At 44.1% G+C, this 22,923-nt stretch overlaps 1 protein-coding gene across 2 annotated transcripts in view; it reads left to right on the plus strand.

The window, feature by feature from the left end:
- LOC117966955 (low-density lipoprotein receptor-related protein 1) overlaps positions 1-22,693 on the plus strand; it is a 137,050-nt gene extending 114,357 nt beyond the window's left edge. For both annotated transcript variants that reach the window (XM_059013235.1, XM_059013236.1), the window contains exons 51-89: positions 52-168; positions 385-513; positions 1,109-1,231; positions 1,662-1,802; positions 1,921-2,108; positions 2,579-2,762; positions 3,132-3,217; positions 3,651-3,770; positions 3,905-4,092; positions 4,507-4,712; positions 5,829-6,017; positions 6,607-6,755; positions 8,236-8,329; positions 8,593-8,709; positions 9,107-9,226; positions 9,345-9,467; positions 9,750-9,875; positions 10,211-10,327; positions 12,636-12,742; positions 12,955-13,087; positions 13,416-13,538; positions 13,678-13,800; positions 14,189-14,326; positions 14,873-15,001; positions 15,388-15,507; positions 15,884-16,155; positions 16,784-16,962; positions 17,491-17,597; positions 18,002-18,112; positions 18,243-18,419; positions 18,543-18,683; positions 19,090-19,263; positions 19,357-19,518; positions 19,732-19,906; positions 20,202-20,306; positions 20,408-20,478; positions 20,591-20,684; positions 20,914-21,055; positions 22,011-22,693. In XM_059013235.1, coding sequence (XP_058869218.1) covers positions 52-168; positions 385-513; positions 1,109-1,231; positions 1,662-1,802; positions 1,921-2,108; positions 2,579-2,762; positions 3,132-3,217; positions 3,651-3,770; positions 3,905-4,092; positions 4,507-4,712; positions 5,829-6,017; positions 6,607-6,755; positions 8,236-8,329; positions 8,593-8,709; positions 9,107-9,226; positions 9,345-9,467; positions 9,750-9,875; positions 10,211-10,327; positions 12,636-12,742; positions 12,955-13,087; positions 13,416-13,538; positions 13,678-13,800; positions 14,189-14,326; positions 14,873-15,001; positions 15,388-15,507; positions 15,884-16,155; positions 16,784-16,962; positions 17,491-17,597; positions 18,002-18,112; positions 18,243-18,419; positions 18,543-18,683; positions 19,090-19,263; positions 19,357-19,518; positions 19,732-19,906; positions 20,202-20,306; positions 20,408-20,478; positions 20,591-20,684; positions 20,914-21,055; positions 22,011-22,148 — 5,438 coding nt within the window. In that variant the 3' untranslated portion in view covers positions 22,149-22,693. The remainder of the gene's footprint in view (positions 1-51; positions 169-384; positions 514-1,108; positions 1,232-1,661; positions 1,803-1,920; positions 2,109-2,578; positions 2,763-3,131; positions 3,218-3,650; positions 3,771-3,904; positions 4,093-4,506; positions 4,713-5,828; positions 6,018-6,606; positions 6,756-8,235; positions 8,330-8,592; positions 8,710-9,106; positions 9,227-9,344; positions 9,468-9,749; positions 9,876-10,210; positions 10,328-12,635; positions 12,743-12,954; positions 13,088-13,415; positions 13,539-13,677; positions 13,801-14,188; positions 14,327-14,872; positions 15,002-15,387; positions 15,508-15,883; positions 16,156-16,783; positions 16,963-17,490; positions 17,598-18,001; positions 18,113-18,242; positions 18,420-18,542; positions 18,684-19,089; positions 19,264-19,356; positions 19,519-19,731; positions 19,907-20,201; positions 20,307-20,407; positions 20,479-20,590; positions 20,685-20,913; positions 21,056-22,010) is intronic.
- Positions 22,694-22,923: the final 230 nt, after the last annotated feature.

Raw genomic sequence — 22,923 nt, forward strand, 5'->3', positions numbered from 1 at the left:
TTGTCTGTTGCGTTTTGAATGCAATTATTTGCTCTCCGCTCACCCCCCCAGACAAATTCTGCAGTTCGGTCCAGTTCGAGTGCAGTAACCACCGCTGCATCTCCAACCGCTGGGTGTGCGACGGGGCTGACGACTGCGGAGACGGCTCTGATGAAGACAGCAGATGCAGTGAGTCTTTGTTTCAGATTTTCTTGATACAGTCGCGCGCTTGCAAACCGTATTCGGAGCAGATTTTGCAGTTGATTCGTTGTAGCTCAAAACCAAAATTGCACCCTGTGTCTGATTTTATACCCTGTAAATATAAATGGCCGTTAAGAAGTGTAGATGTCCCTGTACTTGCCTACAGCGTATGCAGTGTAACCTGCGATTTCTTTTTCTTTGCAGAGACGAAGACTTGCAGCCCTGATTCGTTCCAGTGCCCGGACTCCCACATGTGTGTCCCCCAGCGCTGGAAGTGCGATGGGGACCGCGACTGTCCTGATGGGTCAGACGAGAGTGTCAAGGCTGGTTGCGGTGAGTGAAAACCCTCTTTTTAATGCCTCACGTGTGGGGGGTTAGAAAGCAATCTGTTTGGTCATGGATCAATGCAATTATTTATGGAGAAACTGCATTTTTAAAAAGATAGCAGTATCTGGAGGGAGGGGTGAACTAAGAAAGAGAAAGAAAACTGCAACAGCAAGAGCAGGTTTTTAAAGAATGCATTGAACCACACTGAGATGGCACCATTGTTCTCAGTGCATGCTATCTGTGGGTGCATTGTTTGCTTGCCTTGACAAATTGATTTATGAACGTCCCCTTGCTATTGATCAATAACACCAAGAAGAGGAGGGGAGGAAGGAAATAGATGCTTAATGAAGATTGCACATTGAAGAAACCATCCTGTAGGCATGTAAGATGAGATGGTGTGAATGATGCATACAGAGATTGCAGTTTCTCAGGAGGAGATGTGAAGATAATCAAAGCATATTGCCTGTCTTGATTATGTAGGGTATTGTTTACTGTGTCCAGAATGGTAAAATGATCCTGAAATGACCCATAAAACATTACAGTACTTTTGCAAAGGTGTGCGTATGTATTAATACAGACTGGTTTGCCCTCATTTCTCCAGTTTACAACAACACATGTGGAGAAGGGGAGTTCATGTGCCAGAATAGGCAGTGCATTCCCAAGCACTTTGTCTGTGACCATGACAACGACTGCGGGGATGGCTCTGATGAGTCCAAAGAATGTGGTACGTCTTTCTCTACAAGATCTGTATTGGCAATCAGCTGGCTATGAATATTGCAAAAACCTACAGCCATTCTCAACAAGTTTGAACTTCGTTTAACTCTTACAGTTGAGTTAATAGTAAGAATTGACCTCTGCCTAAATTCAGTTGCGCTTGATTTTAAAAAATGGCATTAAACTGGGAAAGGTGTGTAGTTCTATCATATCAAAATCGGTGCCAGAGAACTAAATGTAGCATAGTAAGTATCAAATCAGGTTTAGGAGATTTTTAAATATGTGTTCCATTTGTTTAAATGAAACAATTATAGGAACATTCAAGCTGATGCGATATATCCAGTCACTGCTGTACAATTTGGTTTTATGCATTGAAACATGTTTGGAACATTCTCTGAATTAATAGTTGACTCTGATCATTGTGTTTTTGTTATTTTCAGATTATCCAACATGTGGGCCTAATGAGTTCCGTTGCGCCAATGGGCGCTGCCTGATCCAAAGCCAATGGGAGTGCGATGGAGAGTTTGACTGTCACGACCAATCAGATGAGGCGCCCAAAAACTCCCATTGCACTGGGTCAGGTAAGCACTTTCCAGCCAGGTCCTCCTAGTTCATTAGCTAGGGAAGAAGGACTCAAACCAAGTATTTTCCCCTTTTTCCTTTGTAATCTGTTTACAACCCATGTCTGTCTTGTTTCAGAAAAGAAATGCAACGATTCCTTCTTCCTTTGCAAGAACGGCAATTGCATCAACGAGACCCTGCTGTGTGACAACAACAATGACTGCGAGGACGGCTCGGACGAGCTCAACTGCTTCATTGACGAGTGCCTGAGCAAGAAGCTGAGCGGCTGCACCCAGCAGTGCCTCGATCTCAAGATCGGCTACAAGGTTTGGAACTTCCACGCCTGCATTCACTGTCTGTGTGAGCTTGAAGGGCTCACTGCTGCAGATGTGTGTTCCTGTATGGATGGGTTTCTACGAACGCGTGTTAGATTGATTTGAAAAATGGTATATAGTGGTGAGGGAATGAAACACACACACAATTGTGCAATGAGGCCACACGTTGACTTGATTTGTCATGTTGGCCAAACTCTTCTAGTTCACTTCAGTTTAACCCCATCCGGTTCTGAAAAACAAAAAAAGGAATGATATAAAAATACTGTGAACGTCTCCGACAATTGGCATTTAATGTAGGTCAAATATAAGTTACCGTGTAGGGTTGTGTTTATAATGGGAGCTTTCAACCCCTGTGTTCGATATGTTTTGCTCTGTGATTCTGTGTGATGTCTGCTGCCGTCTTGAATTGACTACCTCTGTTGTGGGTTGTCTCTAACGCGCCCCTGTGTTGACCCTTGCAGTGTAGGTGTAATGACGGCTTCCGTCTGAAGGACGATGGGAAGACGTGCGTGGATGTTGATGAGTGCACCACCACCTACCCCTGCACCCAGCGCTGCGTCAACACCTACGGCAGCTTCAAATGTCTATGTGTGGAGGGCTTTGAGCTCAAAGCAAGCGACCCCACCATCTGCAAGTCCACCGCGGGTGAGGGCAGACCAAATTCCATTTGTCCTTATCGACTGCTAGAATTACTTCAGTGCCACTGCTGTGTTAGTGTAGCCTGGTTTGAAATTCGAATTAGGTCAGATTATGTGAAAAAAATAAGATCTAGCTCTCGCTGCCGCGTTTGAAGCAGGGGGCGCTTTGAGGAATGTGGTCCTGGGAGGCAGTTTTAGAGTATTTTCACAGAGCCTGTGATTGATCTCTGCAGCACTTCAAAGGGAATCCTTCGCTCTCGCAGGTTGAATGAAGCAGTTTTTTGCGGGTTGAATGAAACAGTTTCCTTTTAAACCAGGAATGTTTTCCAAAAGTATACTACGTTTCAAACTCTAATGCAAAGTTTGACCCCCACAGAAGAGGAGCCTTTCCTGATCTTTGCCAATCGCTACTACCTGAGGAAACTGAACCTGGACGGCTCAAACTACACGCTGCTGAAACAGGTACATTGAAACAGTTGCACTGACTCTCATCGTGGATATGCATGCCTCCAAAGGGGCTGTTCGGAGATGTGTATATTAAGTGTGTGTATACAGACTCTCATTGATACCCATTTCCAGTGTATGTAATCAATGCCAAGCCTGTATTAGTGTCTGTTGTGATCACACAATGCATTGATTTATGAACTATTGGGACACATGCCCACTTTGCAAGAAGAGTATTGTACAGACGGGCTCATTTGTGCCAGACACGCAGGATCCCAGATCTGGTACCTTTTTGTGTCTGACAGGCAAGAATTATCAGTTTGCAGATTAACCCCTGAATACAGGATTTGGGAATGGTATCAGTTCACTTTCTTTCACAACACACTGCTATTTTCCAAGCCTATTCCTTTTCCTAAATGCTAAGCGTTTCCTTGTCGCCCCCGTTCCTCAGGGCCTGAACAACGCAGTAGCTCTCGACTTTGACTATCGGGAGCAGATGATCTACTGGACTGACGTCACCACTCAGGGCAGCATGATCAGACGCATGCACATCAATGGAAGCAACGTACAGGCGAGTGTCTCCCCCCTTTCACAGGGCTTGCCCTGGTGATGAGATTGCTATGCCTGTGTCTTTGAATGTGGATGGCTTTGATTTTGAGTTTGCAGTTGTAATGAGTGACGTGGTTGGGCGTGCCTGTGTTTCAGGTTCTGCACCGCACCAGTCTGAGTAACCCGGACGGGCTGGCAGTGGACTGGGTCGCTGGGAACCTGTACTGGTGTGACAAGGGCAGAGACACCATCGAGGTGTCGAAGCTGAACGGGGCGTACCGGACCGTGCTGGTAAACACAGGGCTGAGGGAGCCCAGGGCGGTGGCCGTCGATGTGAGATACGGGTAAGTCCTGTCCTACTCTTTTTTTTTTTTTAATCCTCTTCCACTGGGGGTGCAAGAGGAAGTATGTTTGTCATACTTTATCATGTATCTAGAGCAGGGCTCACCAGAGGTTGCCCTTCCAGGTCTTTGTTCTAGCCCTGTTCTAAACTGTTTAATTAATCCCCAAAGTAGTTTATAGTATCATTTTGCCTGTTAAACCTGGAGTGGAATAGCTCTCCAGGACCGTGATTGTGGTCACCCCTGATCTGGAGAATATCATTGTGGTAAAACCTACTCAGGCTGCTTGTATCCAGTATTGTGATGTAGTCTGGGTATTTTTTTTTTACCCCCTTGCAAGCTGCTGAGAGCATCAGAGTATAGGAATGTATGGAGGAATCTATCCACATTTTACATCATTGCGTGTTTTCTGTGTAGGTATTTGTACTGGTCGGACTGGGGGGATCAGCCGCACATTGGCAGGATTGGCATGGATGGCACCAACAGGAGCAACATCGTGGAGAGCAAGATCACCTGGCCCAACGGCCTCACCCTGGACTTCATCAATGACAGGATCTACTGGGCCGACGCGCGGGAGGATTACATTGAGTTTGCAAGCCTGGATGGAACGAACCGGCACACAGGTCAGTCACACTGTGTCAGTGATAATTCTTGAGGGTCCTTGATGTTTATAAACCCTTTACATATTTAGTCGTCTGCCACCGATACTTCCTGTAGCGGAATAGGATTTCTGATATTGAACTTCACAGGTCCCTTTACAAGCTCTAACTAAGGCATACTGTCATTATTTTGCACAACGTTTTCCAGTAGACTTGAATTTGACTCCCATTGTTTGCCCCAGTTCAAAGGTGTGGAAGGTGGATGGTGGAGACTGCGTGGAGTTGCTTGATTCCAGACAGACAGCTGAGCTTGACTAACATGACTTAATGTGGATGAGTGAATTTAGCCAATATCTTTTAGCACCACTGGAAGAAAATCAAATCTGTGAATTTGCAGTTTGAACCAATGCAATAGTTTCAGCTCATAAATGAATAGGGCAAACACCATACTTTATTGAGGCATTTTCATCTAGCCAGGCTATGGGCTATTTACAAAAGAAAGAAAAACAAAATAATCCATCCAACTAGATTAATACTTAGTGCAGTTCTTAGCTGACTTTTGCTGACATTGTGGTTCAAAGTTACCAACTTCCCCATATTCTGCTCAGGAGAGCCAGAGCTTGTGTTATGAACCTTTTTATTGTCCATTAAACAGTCTGTGATGACAGGACAGCTCTCTTAAACTTCACTTAAGGGGAGGCTTGCAGAGAGATGAGGCGGTCAAAGTTTGTTTTGTATAAATTAGAAGTTATTATTTGTTTTTAGATCAATATCAATTAAATGAGGGTGTGGGTCCTACTCACACAGAGCTTGATCTCAAGTTAAAACATCCTAGGAATTCTGAATTCATACAAACTACAAAAATGATGGTCAATGCAAACCTTTTCCAAATGGTCTTCATAGTTAAATGAAGAACTGTTTAAGAGAACAGTTATCTTGTTTCAATTGTAAAATTCTGGGTGATGCACAACTTTTGGCCAGAGCTGTGTATATATTCCAATTTCTATTGCGTTGTATATTCAGTACAGAAAGATCTCAGCGTACTTTTCAATGGTGCTTTGGGGAACAGTCCTGTGCTGTGTAACCCTATGGATAGGACGAAGGGAGACTGGATGAGAATTTGGTTTGTTTGTTTTCCAGTGCTGGGTCAGGACATCCCTCACATCTTCGCTATGACCCTGTTTGAGGAATACATCTACTGGACGGACTGGGAGACCAAGTCTATCAACCGAGCGCACAAGACCATGGGCAAGAACAAGAGCATGCTGATAAGCACGCTGCACCGGCCCATGGACATCCACATCTTCCACCCGTCCCGACAGCCAGGGGGTGAGTGCTGGACACCAGGCTGCAGACGCGTTGATAAAGACGCCTTTATCCAAGACTTGCAGGTGTTACAGGGCAGAACAGGGTTACAATGCAAGCGTCATATTTAAACAGTGTAGTTTACAGTAAGTGCAAATAATACTATTAAAATACAATATGAACTAGGATGCGAAAAGGTAGGATTATATCAACGGCGACATAATAGTGCAAGGATTAGCTGAGGATCCAGTGATGTGGTAGGAGGGGTAGTTATTTTTGGAGACAGGGTGTCGCGACACCATCCAGATACAAATTGCATTGACAATCTCATTTCTAACTTGTGAAGCAAGCAAGCCAGAGAAAACTAAATTGTAATTGTCACTTGCTGTAGTTTCAGATCAGGGTGAGAATACATGTGACACAGTGGTGTTCTGATGTTAATGATAGTCTAGTTGTGATAATCACCTCATAGGAGACTGCTTATTTTCTATTGGGTAGAAATCTGAATTCTGTTATCGTATTGTTAAAAAAAAAAAAAAAAAAGTAAAGGAAATATCTCAAGTTCATGGTACAGATTTCTGTGTGACCCTCTCGCTGTGCTCTTGTTTCGCAGTGCCTCACCACCCCTGCCAGACTGACAATGGTGGCTGCTCGAACCTGTGCCTCCTGTCACCCGGCGGGGGGTTCAAGTGCGCCTGTCCCACCAATTTCTACCTGGCCGCCGATGGCAGGACCTGCATGTCCAACTGCACAGCCAGCCAGGTAACAACAAGCATCCGCTTCTTATCAATGAGCTTTAAAAAACAAAAAAATACAGTCACGTGATCGTAAAGCCCAAAGAGGCTTTCTTCATTTCTGACCGTGTGAATCTAGAAAGTAATTATAATTACTGACCTTCACATGCTTGAAGGACCTGCAGTATGTGGTACCTCAAGGGCTGAAGCTGAGAGAACACAGCGTCACTTTTCAGGAACAGTGGCTTGAAACCTGGTTTCAGGAGACCTAGTTTGAGGCAACTTTGCTGTATCAAACCCCAAGTCTCCCCTGGTGTGCCGTGTAGTGGCCTGAAACCAAGTCCCAAGCCACAAAGTGGCTGAGTGTATCGACCACAGACATGTTAAGTGAAATGCGATCGTTTGCTTAACCTGGATATCAGCAGACACACACACATTTATTAGATCTGTTAAACCCGTTACAGTACTTATTAAGAAATATCATCAGTAGCTGTTAAACGCCCAAGAGTGTTAAATGTAGAAATACTAGGAGACTTAAGTTCAATGACAACACGTTTCTTTAATCAAGACTTGTAGTCTTTGTCATTGCACTCAATGACTTTCTTTTAGTATTTCTGAAAATAAATAAGAAAAACATATTTTGGGCAACCACATGCTAAATATTCCAGGTTTCCTATATCATTCCACCCCTGCACTTCTGTAGTCTCTCATCAAAGAGACGCTATGGAGGAAGTGAAAGTTTTCTTTTTTTTTTACATTGACGTATTTTACAAGGGCATAAATTAAACCGCAATAAAAGCAGACCTCAGGAGCAGGCTATCCCTGGGACACTTATCTTTATTGATGATTTAGATTGAGCTGTTATTTACCTTTGAATCTGTTTTAATGACATTTCCTGGCACTCCCACTGTGATCCCAGCAGTGTAACCAGGCATTGGTTTTGGACTCTTCTGTTTTAATACTTGGCTAATAAAATATGCATAAATATACAATCTTCTATTTAAAATTACAATTGGAATTCATGAAGCCCAAGAACTGAACGATGGAAGAATAAACCTTGTTTTTTAAAAAAAACATTCTGATGCAAAGTGACGCAAAACCAAATTATTTGCTTTACTGTGTAATGGGACTCCACAGCAAGAATATTCACACCTTTTAATTTACTTTACAAAGTCCTGTCTGCTGTTTTATAGTCTGACATCATTTCTGGCACCTTCTCATTCTCCTGCTACTCTGCTGCCCCCTTGAGGCGGTTTCACAGTATTCCATTAGGCAGAGCGAGCATTTCTCTGTCCTGCATCCTAGAATACTTTAACACTGAACCGAACACGGAAATCTTTTTTTAAAACCTTGTTTACAGTATTCTGTTAGCCCAGCATTTATGTTGTGCAGTTCTTATCTCTGCTAATGATGCCCTGTTTCGTATTTACCAAAGATGTGTTAAAGCCAGCGTTGCATTGTGGTAACGTTATCCCTCAATGACCTTGTGTTGCCCTTTCCGCGTGCAGTTCGTATGCAAGAACGACAAGTGCATTCCGTTCTGGTGGAAGTGCGACACAGAAGACGATTGTGGGGACCGATCAGACGAGCCCGAGGAATGCCGTGAGTATCTGAGTGGAAGGGAGGCGACAGATCCTTGCTGCATGTTACACTGCGATGGTGGAGCTTTAGAGCCAGGTTTTACTGTGTGCCCAATTAGTTAGATCTACACAGCGGCTATCCGAAGCAGTAAAAATCAGTTTGTTTAGTGTTATCCATTAACATGTGGCGTGACTTTTTAGACTAGGGTGATTTAAAATAGCTGCCCCAAAATGCTCCCTTGACCTGAGTGTTTTTTTTTTCTTCTCTCTCGCTCTCTTCTTTAGCCGAATTCAAATGCCGACCGGGACAGTTCCAATGTGGAACAGGGATCTGTACCAACCCTGCCTACATCTGCGATGGAGACAATGATTGCCAGGACAGCTCGGACGAAGCCAACTGCGGTAGTGATTTGATTTATACGTTGTAAAATTAAACGTAGCGTTTTTCCACAAACACTATATCCTGACAGATTTGCAGAATAAAGTTTTTATAGCAAATTTGGATAGGAACTGGTTTGCAGACCGAATACAGCAGATCTGCTGTCTAGTCTGCGTGCTTGTGTTGTATGTACAGAGATGGAAAGAAGACTCCCACTGCATAACACTTTGATCCATTCCTTGTTTTACTATACGTTTAATAAGACACACCTGAGCTTGCTACATATACACTGTGGCTGATCAAACATGTATTAAAACCTGGAAGGGGTTATGCTATGCAATATGAGTCTTATTTCCATTCCTCTATGTGTATTCTGTGTCCTGCAGCATGCTGATCAATGTGTATGTTTTGGGGTTTCAGATATACACGTGTGCCTGCCCAGCCAGTTTAAATGCACCCACCCCAGCCGCTGTATCCCAGGAATATTCCGCTGCAACGGGCAGGACAACTGCGGAGAGGGCGAGGACGAGAAGGACTGCCGTGAGTAGACTCTCGTACCCTAGCGATCCTGCAGCACTCTCTTGCAGTAGAGCAGGAGAAATGAACCCTGGTGTCCTTGCTACTAAACCCAACCTCCTCATCTCCTCTTTCCCTGCAGCGGAGGTCACGTGTGCTCCCAATCAGTTCCAGTGCTCCATCACCAAGCGCTGCATCCCCCGGGTGTGGGTCTGTGACCGGGACAATGACTGTGTGGACGGCTCGGACGAGCCCGCCAACTGCAGTAAGCTTCTTAGCCACTGTTTTCAACTGTATGAGGGTGACTGAGTGGATTAAGGGATACTAATAAGCGTATCAAAATAAGCCTTATAAACCCACTAAATCCTCAATTGAAATATTGCCTCACATCCCTCAAGTCATTTTTATGCAAAGCGTCTGTGTTAAGTGTCTGGGGATTGTAATATGGAAAGTATATGCGTGTGTATATGTATGTATGTATATATATGTATGTTATATACCGTTCTTGCCTGCATGAGGGGTAATAAAGCACGTTTGATATCCACAGCTCAGATGACATGTGGTGTGGATGAGTTCCGCTGTAAAGACTCGGGTCGCTGCATTCCTGCACGCTGGAAATGCGACGGGGAAGACGACTGCGGAGACGGGTCGGACGAGCCCAAAGAGGAGTGCGGTGAGTGGAGAGGCATGCGATTAGCGCTCGCACATAGCTTCACAACACTCCATTCTAAGGTACAAAAAACAAAGTGCTAAGGTTTTCAGCTAGTGCCTTCAGTAGTTCACTTAGGACCGTAATTTCAGTCTGTTTATTCAGGTCATTAATTTTTTGAAAAAGTTAAGATATCTGTTTAATTTTCAAAACTGGAACCACACTGCTAAATAATATAGCACTCCTCAAGGGGTTTGTTTTTCACATCGATTGCATTCATTTCCCACAATTCTGCTATGCTGTAGGAAGCTGACAGCATGTTGGGAATGGCTCACTTTAACCAGGGGTTCATCTTTCAGACGAGCGGACATGCGAACCCTACCAGTTCCGCTGCAAAAACAACCGCTGTGTGCCGGGGCGCTGGCAGTGTGACTACGACAACGACTGTGGGGACAACTCTGACGAGGAGGGATGCAGTACGTATATCTACAGCAACATTTACTGTCCTGAAGCGAGGACGCTCATGCAAGCTTACCTGAAGGTTGAGCTGTGCTTAAAGTCTTTATCTCACGGTTTCTCTAAATATAAAACATCTTCTGGACTGGGACATCTCTTTGTGTCAGATGAAAATAATGTAATAATTAAAGAGCAAAAGAATGTAGTATCGTGAGCTATATGGTACAAGCAGAATTTCCCTCAACAGTGGACACAAAAGCCACTTCCTGTAACACACAGCACACTGTACAATATTCAAAAAGCACTTTTGTTGACTAATGAACTGTCTGTCTAGAGTACATTATTATGCTGCGTGATCAAGGTAGGTGAGTGCGATATTTAAGCTTTAAAGTTTACCTGTTCGGGTTCAGTATACTGGGAGAGATTGCAAGTATGCCTCAGTTTACAGGAATGTCCACTTACTGGAAATATGTTTGTTTTTTCTCTTGCATAGCATCTGGTTATTTTATTGTGTTTTTTTTATACCCATAACTCACATGCACAGTTGCTAACCTCTTGTATCCATTAACTGCATGTTGTTGTGCAAAAAAAAAAAAAAACTTGTTTAGTTTTGACTGTTGTAATCTGTGTGCATCTATCAAGAACACAGTGCTGATCTCATTCGCGCCTTTCACACTGCTTATAAATGATCTCTTAGTGTTGTTCCTTTGCAGAAACACTACCCAAAGATAAGAAATTAAAAACCCAGTGTGGTTTTCAGTTTTGAGTGGAGTTCTCTTTCTAAGACTTGTATGCAGTGTTGAGAAAGTATAACAATTAAAAATAAGCACCAGTAGAAAACTACATTATAGGAGGCTGTGTGGTCCAGTGGTTAAAGAAAAGGGCTTGTAACCAGGAGGTCCCCGGTTCAAATCCCACCTCAGCCACTGACTCATTGTGTGACCCTGAGCAAGTCACTTAACCTCCTTGAGCTCCATCTTTCGGGTGAGACGTAGTTATAAGTGACTCTGCAGCTGATGCATAGTTCACACACCCTAGTCTCTGTAAGTCATTTATCTGGTTTAGATAATTAGCCCCACAGACTCGGACGTTGATTTCTTAGCTAATTTGTTACACGGAGCCTGTCACTATCCGAACCAATTTAGAGCGAGCGCATGATTTATCGTACCCTATCTTTACATTTTGCAATGGTGTATTACAGCTGTAGGGACTTATGGAAAAAGAGAATTACCCAGTTACCATCAAGGTAAAGCATTGCTTATATTTTAGTTTGTGTTTCTAGACCTAGAACCCTATATGCTGTATGAGTTACTTTTGCACTGCAAACTGCTTGCAGCCTGCACAGAGCTTGTATTTTTGAGCAGTGTGTGCACAATGGCAATAATCAAAGGTGAGCCCATTCTATATAGCGAGCCTGATTAGCTGAGTTTAAGTACTGTGAATCAAACCCTTTCGTTCTCTGATTCAGTAATGGGCACTCCTGGCTGGATCCCAGAATTACGTTGGTGGATACAAGGGGTTAATGTGATGTCCATTTGCTGTGTGTGTGTGTGTGTGTGTGTGTGTGGGTGGAACATGTGTTCTACGGTATAAATTTAATTTCTGCGTTTCACGTGTTTTTGACTTTTTTAACCATGACACATTTCACTTCATGTTATGTTTGTTTTTCTTCATTTCACACTGACCTATTGGGTGATGCAGAGGTAGGTTTCAAACGTCTTTTAATAGATTACATGTGACCCCCGCTCCCTTCTTTTTTAGTGTGTAGGTCCAGGACATTTTATGTGGTCCTCTACATTATTTCAGGTTTATTTTCTTCTCTGTGTGGTTGTTCTAGATTAAAGGCAAAAAAAGACTTAGCTGTCGAAGTATGGTGGTATTTATTTAACTGGAAGGCACTCCATTGCGTGCCTTCTACTTTTTTATTCATTAAATAACATGGAATCAGTATTACAATATGACATTTCAATTGTCGATCTTTTATGAGAGTAACGCTGTTTTAAACCGCGTGGTATATAGAGTTTAGTACTTGTGCTGCATGTTACTATGAAGTTTCACCGCTAATGCAAAATTGGTAAGGAATACAGTAATTGCTTCTTATCACAGTTCCAACCAGGGAAGTGTTTAAGGTTACTGTAAAACGGAACTGCCCAAATGTGGCTTTTACTGTACATGAAACGTTTCCCGTATTCATCAGTAATATAGCCTAACGCAGTTTCCTGTGCTCCGTGTTGTGCTGTACCTTTGCCCCCTGTGCTGTGCCTCTCGTGTGTGCGTGCCCTGCCCCTGGGCTGCTCACTCACCAGCCTGTCTGTTGTGCCCCCGCAGCTCCCCGGCCCTGTTCAGAAAGCGAGTTCTCTTGTGCCAATGGGCGCTGCATTGCGGGCAGATGGAGATGCGATGGGGACCATGACTGTGCGGACGGCTCTGATGAGGTAAGTATGACCTACAGCTTTCATTTGGTGACACTGTCCTATAGCTTACATACACTGAGGAACACACTTTGAGGGTGAAGCTTTACACTGGAAAATGTTTTACGCAGTTATTTGACATATGTGGGGTAAAGTGGGGACTCTTGCTGTGCTCTTGTGTCTTCATTACACTTGGTGGTCCAAATGCAGATTATTGTGTTTTGTGGTCTCTGCAGAAAGACTGCACAGTGCGGTGTGAGAGTGACCAGTTCCAGTGCAAGAGTGGGCACTGCATCCCTCACCGCTGGCTCTGCGACGGGGATGCTGACTGCTTGGACGGGAGCGACGAGGAGAAATGTGGCACTGGAGGTAACCTCACCGCTGCGCGTCTGCCATCTGTATGCCAGCCGCTTAACAGCCTTGGCAATTTTGTTACATTACTCATTTTTGCCTGTTTACAATATGAGTTTGTAAATCATGTGATGAGAAACTATATATATATATATATATATATATATATATATATATATATAATATATATATATATATATAATAGAGCGAGAGAGATGTGTATGCATGCATACATACACGAGCAATGGATAGATGTACAGTGTGTGGAGAGCGAGCAGTCGCAATAGACGTCCTTGTCTCTGTTTTCAGTCCCCTTGTTAACCATTCTCTCCTTTTCCCTTTGCAGTGGTGCGAACCTGCCGGCTTGATGAGTTCCAGTGTAACAACACGCTGTGTAAACCTCTCGCCTGGAAGTGCGACGGAGAGGATGACTGCGGGGATAACTCTGACGAGAACCAAGAGGAGTGCAGTACGGATCTATACGTTCATATTAAAAAAGGGTCTCTCACATCCTGGACAAGATGCACAGAGACGGTGCAGCTGATACATACACTCAAGCCTTCTGGTATGAGCGAGATAGTAATGTCGATTTTGTTTTTCTCTGACAGTGAAGTTCCAGTGCCCCCCCAACAGACCCTTCCGTTGCCATAACGACCGGGTGTGCCTGTGGATTGGCCGGCAATGCGACGGCGTTGACAACTGCGGAGATGGCACTGACGAGGCCAACTGCGGTGAGTACCAAACAGAGCCCGGCCTGAGACCGGGCCACGATGTGCACCTGCCTTCCACATTACACTTTACTTCCATTGTCTTCACTAGAGCATACAGAGGTTCAGCCATATACGTACAGTTTTGGTGTAGTGTAAATGAATATAGAGGGATGCATTGTATATTTCGCATGTCAGAATGAAATGCAAATCTCATTGTTCAGTACTTTATGTTATGGTTTAGCTCATGGATGGGCTGCTCTGGCCCTTCTTTATCCATGTTCTTTATTCAATTACACCTGCACCCAGGTCCAAAGGACAGTAGTTCACTTTTTCTTGTTACAAAACTGTTGCTTGTTTTGGGTTGGTGTCCTACCTAAGAGAGCGGTATGTGTTGTGTTTGCCTCCACAGACGCTCACACTCAGAAGCCTCACTGCGGGAAGGATGAGTTCCAGTGTGGCAATGGGAAGTGCATCAGCGCTGCTCTGCTCTGCAACCACTTCGATGACTGCGGGGATAGGTCCTCCGACGAGCAGGACTGTCACAAAGGTAGGGAGGGATTTCCATAGATCAGACATTGCAGGCACGGACGTACAGCATATCTATTAGAACACCCCAATTGCTTCTGTAGTTTTGATTTGTTGTGCATATGAAATCAAACCACCAGAACTGAAAATGATAAGACAATTTAATTGATGACTTTAAAAGGCCACACATGCAATTCATTTAAAACGGTAAGAGAAAAGGAACACAAATGGTAAAATGCAGGAGACTTTTTAGACATTGTTTTAAGATGCCTAATTTTAAAGCATTAAGTTTTCTAAGATTCTCACACGAGTACCCGTTGTTTCTATAACCCTGATTTACTGAGCGGAAATTTCAAATTCATGCAGGTAGGTATAGAAAGGATATACATGACACATCTTGAGGCGTTCTAAGACGTTTGCACGCTGCTGTATGTTCTGCTGATTAGAATGGTTTCTATTAAACAGCATGCCACACCATGTTCACTACCAGTGCCACAAATCAAAATGCCCCAGTACTGATACCTGTCCTAGCTGTCAAATCGTAACTACTTCTATTTTTTTCATGCAGAACGCAACTGCAAGACTGACAAGGCAATCTGCGGTGATGGTGCTGAGGCGGAGTGCATCCAGAATAAGTCTGCTGTGTTCTGCACCTGTAAGCTGGGATTCCACCTGAACAGCGTCAATCATTGTGCAGGTACGCACCTCAATGCATGCTGGGACACAATGCTGTGTAGGGCCAGGCCTCCAGTGATAAGCTTGTATTTTGTAGGTCGAAAGGGGATTGTAGCTCATGTCTGGGTACAGAACATCTGTCAATTTGTGTTTGTGATAAGAGCATTTAGAGTGTTTTATTATTAATAAAGCCATCCTATATTTCTTCATTTATTGATTGTTCTAGTTAGTGTCCTTGCAATTAGCCAGCAAGCTGTAGCACAATTGGGTTGAATTCTGACACCACAAAACGTCATGTAAGGTAACATTTGAACGGATGCATTCCCTTCTGGTTTAATAATTGAGTGTAGTCAAGGTGATCTTGGCAGTGCACTAACAGACCGTCCGTTCCTGTTTTTGTTCTTGCAGATATAGATGAGTGTAAGGTGTTCGGTACCTGCTCCCAGCTCTGTAACAACACCAAGGGCTCCCATGTGTGCAGCTGTGCCAAGAACTACATGAAAATGCACAACACCTGCAAGGCCGAAGGTTTGTGTCTTACTACATATGGCAATTTGGCTCCACAAGCTGTGTATAATAATAATGATCCCTGGTGGGGCACATCTCCTCTGAGAGGGATATAGTTCAGACACCCACGTGTTCTTGAGAATCACTTATTTAACTGAGCTGAACCTTATATGTAAATTACTTTGCACACATTCTTATGGGTATCTGAATGGTGTTGTGAATTCGTTCTGTCTTCTGATTTTGGTTGGACACTACTTGCCCAAATTGAATTACATTTTGTAATCGAAGGTTATGGGCACATTGAGCTGTTGAACTATGTAGACCCCCCCCCCCCCCCCCTCCATCCCATGTGTGTCCATCTCCTTTATAAAAGGGTTTACTTTATCCTCTCCCCCAGGATCGACACACCAGGTGCTGTACATCGCGGACGATAACGAGATCCGCAGCATTTACCCCTTCAACCCAAACTCCGCCTACGAGCAGGCTTTCCGGGGAGACGAGAACGTGCGCATCGACGCCATGGATATCTACGTCAAGGGCAACAAGATCTTCTGGACAAACTGGCACACGGGCAAGATCTCCTACCGCGAGCTGCACGCCACGTCCAACACCAACTCCAACTCCAATCGCAACCGCCGGCAGATTGACGGCATGGCCACCGACCTCAGTGTGAGTCACTCAACTCTGTCCCTGCCTTGAAACCGTTCATACAGCTTTCTCAGACACTGTGTTATGGTTTTCCCCAAAACCTCCAGATTTCTTCTGAGCATGATGTTACACATGCACATGTGTATACAGCTTTGGCCAAACATTTTGCATCACCCTATAGCATTAACACATTTTGCTTCATGAAGTTGAATGAGCCCTGCTGGATAATGTTATGTTAACATATTGAATTGCATACCGCTGTGTAGTTTTTCCCCATATACTCGAAAAACTGACAAATGTGGCATTTCGAAATCCAACATGAAATACTGTACTTTTATTAAGGCTTCCGGTAGACTTTTGCACATTTTGTAGTTTATTTGATTACATGATAAATAAAATATTTAAATGATGTTCATAGCAGTCATTTTTATTTAATTGTCTCAATCCTAAAATTCTTGGTGATGCAAAACCTTTGGCCATAGCTGTATATAAATATATATCATTCAGATTTCAGTTTCAATAAGATGCTACAACTAAGTTTGTTTGCAGCTGCAAGCAGATTTTATTTTAAAAAAACAACTACAATCCCAGTCAGTGTTTTAAGAGCTCAGGAGAATGATGGTTCCTTCTCTTTGCCCTTCCCTGGCAGATCCCGGGGTTGAAGATGCCTCGTGGCATTGCGGTGGACTGGGTCGCTGGGAACATCTACTGGACGGACTCTGGGCGGGATGTGATTGAGGTGGCACAGATGAACGGAGAGCATCGCAAGACGCTCATCTCCGGCATGATTGATGAACCATACGCCATCGTGGTGGATCCACTGCGAGGGTGAGTGTCAACCGCGCCGTTTCACAGGGCGCCGTTTCACAGGGCGCCGTTTCACAGGGCGCCGTTTCACAGGCTGCCGTTTTGGGTCTGTTCTGTACTTGGGTGAGAGATCTGCCATGAATAATGAGGTACAGGTGGCATCCTAAGTAGGGCTGCGCGAACAGATTATTCAGATAAACTCTCCACAGGTGAAGCTCGTTGGTGTTGATTGGGCTAATTTACCATTCCGAGTGAAACAAGTGAAGAAACAGCTGCCTGAGGTTTGTGTGAATTGCTGTTCTCTGCAGAGTCTTAAGAAAAGCAGGAATCTTTTACAAATCCAAGCAGCCGTTTCTTCACCCGTTTCACTTGGAATGGTAAATGAGTCTAATCAACATCATTGACCCTTATCTGATTGTCAGCACCTGATTTCTGAGCAGAGCTTGATCTGAATAAGTGGTTTGTTCAGCACAACTCTTAGGGTCATGTTTCAAGAAAGAGCTTGGGTGTTGTGTTCTGGCTAACTCAAATGTTCTTTTTTGTCTTTAGGATCATGTACTGGGCTGACTGGGGAAACCATCCCAAGATTGAGACCGCTGCCATGGACGGTACAATGCGAGAGACGCTGGTCCAGGAAAATATTCAGTGGCCAACAGGTACATGTTTAACCACACTGTCTTTATCTCCCAATCAGTGCAGACATGCATGGACATTATTGTGCCTACAAACAGAAGTAAAAACCCAAATTTAGCATGTATCAGATTTTACTTGAAAGCCCAATGCAGGGTGGTGTCTATTCTAAAGCATTTTCTGACAGGTCATAAGTTATTTAAAATAGTACAGTTAGTTAAAATCTGTTTAATAGTGGAACCAGTTGTTTAGTGTCTTTTGTGCTTAAATTAGTTTTATGGCATTAGACAATGCAACAAAATCTTAGTGTAAGTTTAGTTATCTGCCATGTCTTACCAGGTTATTACTGTGTGTTCAGAAAGGTTCTGGGTGTTTTAAACTGTACATGTAATTCTAGCATTGTTAATGCCAGTGTCTCCTGTTTTTTCAGGTCTCGCGGTGGATTACTTCAATGAGAGGCTGTACTGGGCAGACGCCAAGCTCTCCGCCATCGGCAGTGTGCTTCTCAATGGTTCAGACCCGGTGGTCATAATCAATAGCAGTTCAGTATTTATTGACTATTCAAAATGGTTCAGTTCATAGATTTACGGCTTTGTAAGAGAGATCAGAATTGTTCAAGTTGAAACAGAATTTTACAAGTGTGCTCCCCCCTCCCTCTTTGTGCTTCGCAGTCCTCAGCCACCCATTCAGCATCGACATCTTTGAGGACTACATCTACGGCGTGACGTACATTAACAATCGCATCTTCAAGGTGCACAAGTTCGGCAAAGAGAAAATGGAATTCATGAACTCGGGGCTCAACCACGCCACAGACGTGGTGCTCTACCACCAGCACAAGCAGCCTGACGGTGAGTGGGATTCAGTTTCAAACAAGGGCTCGGGTACTGCAGTAGCTTGCTTGTAGCACACCTTGCGATTCCTTCAGTTTCCCGTGCCTCAATCGTCTTTCTCTCCCCTGTCTTGTGTTTCAGTGACAAACCCATGTGATCGCAAGAAGTGTGAGTGGCTGTGTCTGCTGAGCCCCAGTGGTCCTGTCTGCACCTGTCCCAACGGCCGAAGACTGGACAACGGGACCTGCGTGGAAATCCCCTCCCCAACCCTGTCTCCCATCTGTACGTAATCGACCGCTCGCTCTTTGTGTGTGACACTCTCTATCTCTCTATCTGACAACTCCCTGTCTCCTGTTTGAATGTCGGACTGGTCGCTGTGTGCGATTCCATCTCTGTCGTTGTCTCCAAGCTGTACATATCTGACAATGCGAGATCCTATACCAATGACTACTGGCTGTCCCGCCATTCAGCTTCTATCTGATCATTCGATGTCCCAACGCTACTGTACCTGTTTCCAAAGAGGTCACCCCCTGGATGGTTTGGGGAGGTTTGTTTGTGATTTCCAATCATCATGTGCGTCTGTCAGTTTTGCTAAATTGGCTTCCATGAAGCTGTAGGATCGACAACTGACTTAATTCGTTGAAAAGAGCATGCTAACTTTCCCCCTGTACCCTCTGCTTGCTTCCAGCTCCCCCCACTGGTACCTGCAGTCAGCAGTGTCTAAATGGTGGCAAGTGCTTCCTGAACGCCCGCAAGCAGCCCAAGTGCCGATGCCAGCCTCGCTACACAGGGGACAAGTGTGAACTCGACCAGTGCCGCGAGTACTGTCAGAACGGGGGTACCTGCACCGCCTCGCCCACAGGTACGCACACTGCCACTGTAGAGAGGAGGGGCTCCTCCGTAGCTGGCTTGAGGATGGAGGATGGCCAAGTTAACTTTTCTCTGCCTTTGCCAGGAACCCCAACCTGCCGCTGTCCTAACGGCTATACCGGCCCCAACTGTAACCAGCAGGTGTGCAAGGGCTACTGCCAGAACAACTCCACCTGCCTGGTCAACCAGGGTAACCAGCCTAACTGTCGCTGCCTGGGAGACTTCATCGGAGACAAGTGCCAGTATCGTGAGTCACCCAACCCGGTATCAATAAACAGATCCATAAAGGATGCTCAAAATAAATACAAATAATACATGAAAAAGAAAAACATGAATGCAGTGTTTTAAACATGCAATTAAGATGGAAGAAATACCGCCCCTAGTGGAAATGAAAAGGTTTTAAGGGACTGGAATTAAAAGTGTGTTGGTCTCTTGCTTAGAAACGGTTCTCCCTTCCCAGGTAAATGTTTCGATTACTGTGAAAACGGCGGCACGTGCCAGCAGGCTTCGGATGGCAGAAAGCTGTGCCGCTGCACTCCGCAGTACGACGGCCCGGCTTGCGAGCAGAACAAGTGCAGCCGCTGCAAGGGTGGCGCCTGCACTCTCAACAAGCAGAGCGGAGAGGTGTCCTGCAAGTGAGTGTCAGGGAGACAGGAATGGAGCAGCGGGCTTGAAAACGTTCCTGTGATCTTTGCTTTCTCCCCTGTCCAATTCTTTAATACATGCGACAGTTTACCCTATTTTTTTTATATGGTAATTAAAGTGTTTAGTGTGTTATACTGGGTGTTTTTAAAAACCCACCAAGTCTTTGGAATGATACTCTTTCTAAGCATTATCATTTTTTTTTTTTTCCAGTATACTGTTTTGGATTCACTGCATGCTACAATACAGGGTAGTGAATTCACATGTTTGTTTTTTTTAATTCTTAAGCTGCACTAATGGAAGGATCGCCCCCAGCTGCCTAACATGTCAGGACTATTGTCTGAATGGTGGAGAATGCACAATGGACAAACGAACGTATATGCCGGAGTGCCAGTAAGAGATGACTGCTCTTTTTTCCCCACATCTTTAAATAAATGTAAACCCCTGTATGCAAGACTGTAACATGTCCTCTCTCTCTCTCTCTCTCTCTCTAGGTGTTCTCCAGGCTGGTCAGGAACTCTGTGTGATGAGGTGGTCCCTACTGGTTCCTCACAGGGCAATGGAAGTATGTGTTTCTAATATTGCATATTTGCAAGGTTAAATTTAGAATATCTGATTGTTTTTTTGTATGATAGAAATGGAAGGGTTTCTGACTGTGCCACACTTTCTTGCTCCAGGGACAGCGTCGATTGTGATTCCCATCATCCTGTTGCTGCTTCTAATCCTGCTGATAGCCGGGGCTGTGTTCTGGTACAAGAGGAGAATGCGAGGGTGAGCCCACAGTTATTTCAAATGATTCCCGTCTCCATGACAGGGATGGAAAATGAGACTCCTGTTGCTCAGCACTTTCACCCATTCCAGGTTTTGCTGCAAGCTTGATTAGCCACAGTGTATCGGTAACAAGCTGCAAAACCAGGCATGGATCGGACTGCATTGCAATTGCGTCCCTGCTGTGATACGGCCCGTGTCCTGTGCTCACAAGTACTGCTGTCTGTTTCAGGGCCAAGGGGTTCCAGCACCAGCGCATGACAAACGGCACCATGAACGTGGAGATGGCCAACCCCACCTACAATTACGAAGGGGAGCCTGACGATGATGGAGGAGAGCTCCTGGACGCAGACTTCCCCCTCGACCCAGACAAGGTAACTGACTGCCAGGGAGTATCCCCCTAGAGACCCGGCAATGCTCCAGTCTCTATATTGATGATTCATTACGGTTTTGTAGATTACCATATTGTTCTTTAATGAGGAATATGTGTGATTTATAGGTGGCTTTACAGATGTTTCCCATCTTATTGATAACAAAAGTAATCATGTTAAATAATTAAACATCATACAATGTACTCTATTAGGACCCTATTGTAACTGTATTGTTTCATTGCACCCCTACATCTTTCTGCTGTATGTATTTATCCATGTGTAGATAAGGATGTCTGGTAAAAACAGCCCCAGCGATATTAAATACCTTGTTTTAAAAGTGCGTCCTTGGTCGACAGCATTGCATCAAAGTATTGTACAGGCAATTAACATCCTTTTAATTGCAAAAGCAAGATTTGACATGTACGTTGTGAAGACTTGTAAAACTGTTACGAAATGTGTTGTTGTGTAGCTGTTTTTGAAATGGGTTGATGATTCCAGCTCGTCAGTGCTGAAATGCCCTTGTGCTGTAATGTGTGGTTTCATTTCATCGTACCTCTGTGTTACCGCTCAGCTAGTAAACCTCTGTTTCTACAACCTGTGTAACCCTTTCAGTCCTGAATTTTTGTGTCGAGTCAAAGAATAAACTCCTCCATTTGAATATACATGAGAACAGAACAATTGTGTATTTCAGATATTTCTACACTATCTATAACTGGGACCTAGTCCCGTGAGGTTCCAACGTGATTTCTGACACCATGTGTTTAACATACGGTGCTAAGATAAGGACTGAAAGGGTTCAATTAATAACAGTTACAACACTTGGGTCTAGTAGTTCACTACCGTCATGTGATCTCAAAGCACAGGTACCACGTTAAAATGTGTGTTGTATTGGAATGTGCTGGTGACTTCTTGTGAATCGCTCGCACGGTTATTGACTCGCTACTTGGTGTGTCCACAGCCCACAAACTTCACGAATCCAGTGTATGCCACACTCTACATGGGGGCCCACAACAGTAGGAACTCGTTGGCCAGTACCGACGAGAAGAAGGAGTTGCTTTCCAGGGGGGACGATGACCTGGGGGACCTGCTGGCATAGACCTGCTCGCCGCGCCACACAGACAGATTCTTGCTGTTTTCAGACGTGTTTTACTTTTAAAAAAATAATAATACAAAAACATAAAGAAAAAAGACAACACTGTATAAATGTACAAACGAAGGACTACTTTTGTATGTGATTGCAGTATTATATTTTGGTCTTTTTTAATTCTTTGCGGTTAATCTTTTAAAAATAGCTACATTTTCCCCCGGCTACCCTCTAAAATCGCCACAGCCTCTGTGCGAAACGGCCAATGCCACACCAGATTTTTTGGGGGAAACCTGCACAGGTGCCATTGTTGCATTTGAAGATCGTTTGTTTTTTGTTTTTTTTCCAAGAGGTGATGGAGAGACAGAGGAGTTCAAAGGTCAAGGGTTCAGAGGTAATTGTGGTAAAGGCTGGGCATTGGAACGAGCGACTGTTAAATTTGTTTTAAGTGTAAAGAAAGGGTAGGGTTTGATTCCCAGTTATAAGACTATTTCTATATGGCAAATGTACAGCATTTCAGGGGATGGCTGATGTGTTTTTTTTTTTTTTTTTAATTTCCTCAGAACAAATAATAATGGTGTTTTGAAGAGTGATTGTGTATTGTATTTCTTGCACAGACTTTGAAATGAAGAATCTTCTGTTTTTGAGAAGTGTCAAATACACAGGTAACTAAACACAGAAATAGCTTATTTTTTAATGTTTTAGGTTTGAGAGAAAGAAATATTAATAATATACCATTCCAGGCTTGTAATGCTTCTAAGAATTTAAATGCTTACATAGGCGATAT

The sequence above is a fragment of the Acipenser ruthenus genome, chromosome 45 (genome assembly GCF_902713425.1).
Source record: "Acipenser ruthenus chromosome 45, fAciRut3.2 maternal haplotype, whole genome shotgun sequence".
NCBI classification, from domain to species: Eukaryota; Metazoa; Chordata; class Actinopteri; order Acipenseriformes; family Acipenseridae; genus Acipenser; species Acipenser ruthenus.